The sequence below is a fragment of the Otolemur garnettii genome, unplaced genomic scaffold (assembly GCF_000181295.1).
Source record: "Otolemur garnettii isolate 467f Iridium unplaced genomic scaffold, OtoGar3 scaffold00035, whole genome shotgun sequence".
Taxonomy (NCBI): Eukaryota; Metazoa; Chordata; class Mammalia; order Primates; family Galagidae; genus Otolemur; species Otolemur garnettii.
The window spans coordinates 1,604,460-1,607,819 of record NW_003852430.1 but is presented as its reverse complement, the minus strand read 5'-3'; the positions used below and the strand labels follow the sequence as shown (position 1 = coordinate 1,607,819).

Sequence of the window (3,360 nt, the reverse complement as noted above, 5' to 3'; positions counted from 1 at the left end):
ACTATTCAAAAAAATTGAATAGTAATTGAAGGGTGGGCTGTGCAAGGCTCTGAGCCACACACTAGAGTTTTATCTGGAGCCTACAGCAGACAGAGGCTCTGACTCAGAAGGAATCTGGTGAAATCAATACATTCTAAAATATCCTGGCCCTGTTCTGTAGGAACACAGGAGACCAGCTACCCAGCAGAGCAATACGGTAGTGATTCAGGGGTAGATGAGATGTATCTAAATAGGGATGGTGGCAGACAGGTGGAGACAAAAATTTATGGCAATGCATTTCAAAGTAAGTTGCAGAGATCAGTGCAGTTCACCCCTAGACAGATTGCAGATTACAGCAGTGCCAGTTAGAATTCAGAGCCAAGGTCGCAAGAGAGGTGATGAAGTCAAGGGCACCCAGGTTTACTTCAGACCCCAGAACCCAGACCAGGACATGAGGAGGGAAGACACAGGAGAGTGGACTCCTGGGGAAGGTGCTGTCATGAAGGTGGACTCACTGCCCAAAGGAGGCTGCAGAGAGAGAGCAGAGTGCACAGCCACGTCCTGACACGTCAGGGCTACACACGTTAGGGCACCAGGTAGACAAAAACATGGCACAGCAGGTGCTGAGACCTGGGGACACATGGGAGATGCAAGGAAGGGTGGGTGGTGGGAACACTGCAGGGATGTGGGAATGAGCAGAGGAAGAAGAGCCTGGGCTTCACCCGAGGGGTGGAGCAAGGAGCAGAGTCCTCCCTCTCGCTCATGGATCAGGGACCATGGAGAAAGGTGTGGATCTCCAACCTGCCCAGTGGGGCAGCGGAGGTGGGAGGGTGAGGCAGGAGACGCTGGGCGGGAACAGGTACCCAGCCTAACAGTGGGTATGTCCCTGATCTGCTGCTTTGATTTCCCTAGGTATTAAAGAGCCATGGACAAGACTACATGGTTGGCAACAGGCTGAGCAAAGCTGATGTCCTCCTGGTGGAACTTATCTACAACATGGAAGAGCTGGACCCCAGCCTTACTGCCAACTTCCCTCTGCTGAAGGTGATTGATTTTACTACCTCACAGCCTTCACAGATGCAGCCCCACATCTCCCATGGTACAGTCTAGTATTGGCGCCTTTGGGCTGGTGACATTCAGACCCCATCTTGTGTTGAACCTCACTGCCCCCAGGTCTCCAAACTGAGCCTCCAGGCCCTGGTTCTAAGGCATGACAAGAATCTCGGTATGGGAAGGAAAGTTGAGGCAGATCCTAACCCAATGTAACTGCATCAAAATGTGTGTACCACTCGGTCATCACAGGATAGCCAATAAATTGAGAAACAAGGTGTGGGGGACAAGAAGGTGACTTATTTGGATAGCCAGCAAATCAAGAAGATGGCAGACTAAGGTCCCAAAGAGCCATCTCCATTTAGTCTTCACTTTGGCCAAACTTATGTTTAGAAAAGTGTGAAGTAACCAAGGAGCATGGGTATCCAGGTGCCAGCGAGAGACTAAGGAGTTGGTAAAATATTTTGTACTTGGTCAGTTAACGTTGAAGGGTATAGGTCAGGTCATGATGTTCATTTGGGGAAAGATCCAGTTATCATCTTTCTAGAAGTATACTGATAACTGAATTCTTCCTATAATATGCTGGCCTACATGCAAAGCTAAGGAGAAGCTTTTCACCTAGAATACATTATTACTCTCAGTGAGAAGCAAAGTGGAGCTAGTTATATGACGCTTCCCTTCCACTGTTACACCAACTTGGCTATTGTATCCACTAGTAGAAAGGCCCCAGGCCCCACCCTCTCTCTCCCACCCTCTATTCCGTTGCATCCTCTGTGCCCGACTTCTCTGGGATTCCCTTCATTCCAGGTGCCCTCGGCTTCCCGCACCACATCTGTCTGGGCAGGTCTCTTTCCATCTGGTTTCCTTCCCTGGGCTCCACCCTCTCCTGTCAGACCTCATGTTCCTCTCTGCCCAGGCCTCCCCCACACTCCCCACCACCCCATATCTACTTCTCAGTAGGAAACTGGTTTGACTGGACCCAAGTTTGTCTCCAGTATTTTCTACCTTCATTCTGAACCCGGTTTTCCCGTGTTGACTTCTGATAGGCACATTATTATTTTTTTTTTGTCTTGCACAAGAGCCATGAAGCTCCAGGATTAATGTGTAAGGAACAAGGCAGGGAGGGCTGTGGATGCAACACAGAGTTAAGCCATCCTCAGGGCAAATGCTATTGAGCTGTATGTCCTTTCTCTTCACTTCTCACCGGTGTCTGTGCCCAGCCTGTACCCTGTGCTGAAGGAGGGGACAGGTCTATGTGTATGGTCGGAGGGCTCAGATTTCCTGCATTGTGCTAATATAATTGTTTGGTGTTTGGGCGGGGCTCTGAAGCTGTGATTTGTGCATTGCAGGCCTTGAAAACCAGAATCAGCAACCTGCCCACTGTGAAGAAGTTTCTGCAGCCTGGCAGCCAGCGGAAGTTCCCCTTGGATGCAAAAGCTTTAGAAGAAGCCAAGAAGATTTTCAGGTTGCCATAAAGCTGGTGCTGGTGCTTTATGGCAACCTGAAAAAAATCTGATATGAGATTTCCAATCTCCTCTAAACTCCCTCTCTCTTGGAATTAAATACGTAGTACAAAGGAAAATGTACATTATGTGGTTTGCTTTACATTTCCTGAGATTGTCCTGTAACATTTGTTTGTTTTTTTTTTTGAGACAGACTCTTACTCTCTCGCCCTGGGTAGAGTGCTATGGAGTCACAGCTCACAGCAATCTCCAACTCTTGGGCTTGAGTGATTCTCTTGCCTCAGCCTCCCAAGTAGCTGGACCACAGGCACCCACCACAACACTCGGCTATTTTTTGGTTGTAGTTGTCATTGTTGTTTGGCAGGCCCGGGCTGGATTCGAACCAGCTACCCCTGGTATATGTGGCTGGCGCCCTAGCCGCTGAGCTACAGGTGCTGAGCCCTGCCCTGTAACATTTGTTATGGGGCATGTGACCTATCAAAAAATTATGAATGGAAATTTAAATCTGACATTTGAGGGTATGCTCTGGAAAATAGTTACCATTCAGGGGGACAGCATGACAAAATTATCCTCTTATCTTGGAGAGCCATGTTATTTCTGATAATAAAGATCTTCTGTCTTATGCACTTTCAAACAGTTGTTCCGGCTGTGACTCTCTGGTGTTCTAGGAACTGAACGCAGCAAAGAAGAAAACAGACCCTCATGTTCTCAGGAGGCCCTGCTCTGAGGCGCGTCCTCACTCTGCCTGCGGGCTCTGGGGCCCCGGGCACGACGTTTACTCTCAGTTCTCTCGGTGCCACTCAGGCCTGGGCTTCTGAATTACGGACCGTGGGTGTGAATTACATTGAACTAAACATGTGTACAGTCA

The 3,360-nt window shown here is 48.9% G+C and overlaps 2 protein-coding genes across 8 annotated transcripts in view; both read left to right on the top strand.

The window, feature by feature from the left end:
* The window catches only part of LOC100949338 (glutathione S-transferase A3), a 62,055-nt gene that overhangs the window by 10,777 nt on the left and 47,918 nt on the right, over positions 1 to 3,360 (top strand). The window lies entirely within an intron of this gene.
* LOC105886971 (glutathione S-transferase alpha I-like) lies at positions 869 to 2,615 on the top strand. Its single transcript, XM_012805079.2, has 2 exons — positions 869 to 1,023; positions 2,379 to 2,615. The coding sequence occupies exons 1-2, from the start codon at positions 919 to 921 to the stop codon at positions 2,502 to 2,504; spliced, it is 231 nt and encodes a 76-aa protein (XP_012660533.1). The 5' UTR covers positions 869 to 918; the 3' UTR covers positions 2,505 to 2,615.

Bases quoted from the DNA above. Each gene is read 5' to 3' on its own strand.
- LOC105886971 (XM_012805079.2), top strand. From the start codon at position 919: ATGGTTGGCAACAGGCTGAGCAAAGCTGATGTCCTCCTGGTGGAACTT. The intron at 1,024-2,378 runs GTGATTGATTTT...TGTGCATTGCAG, and splicing joins CCAACTTCCCTCTGCTGAAG to GCCTTGAAAACCAGAATCAG.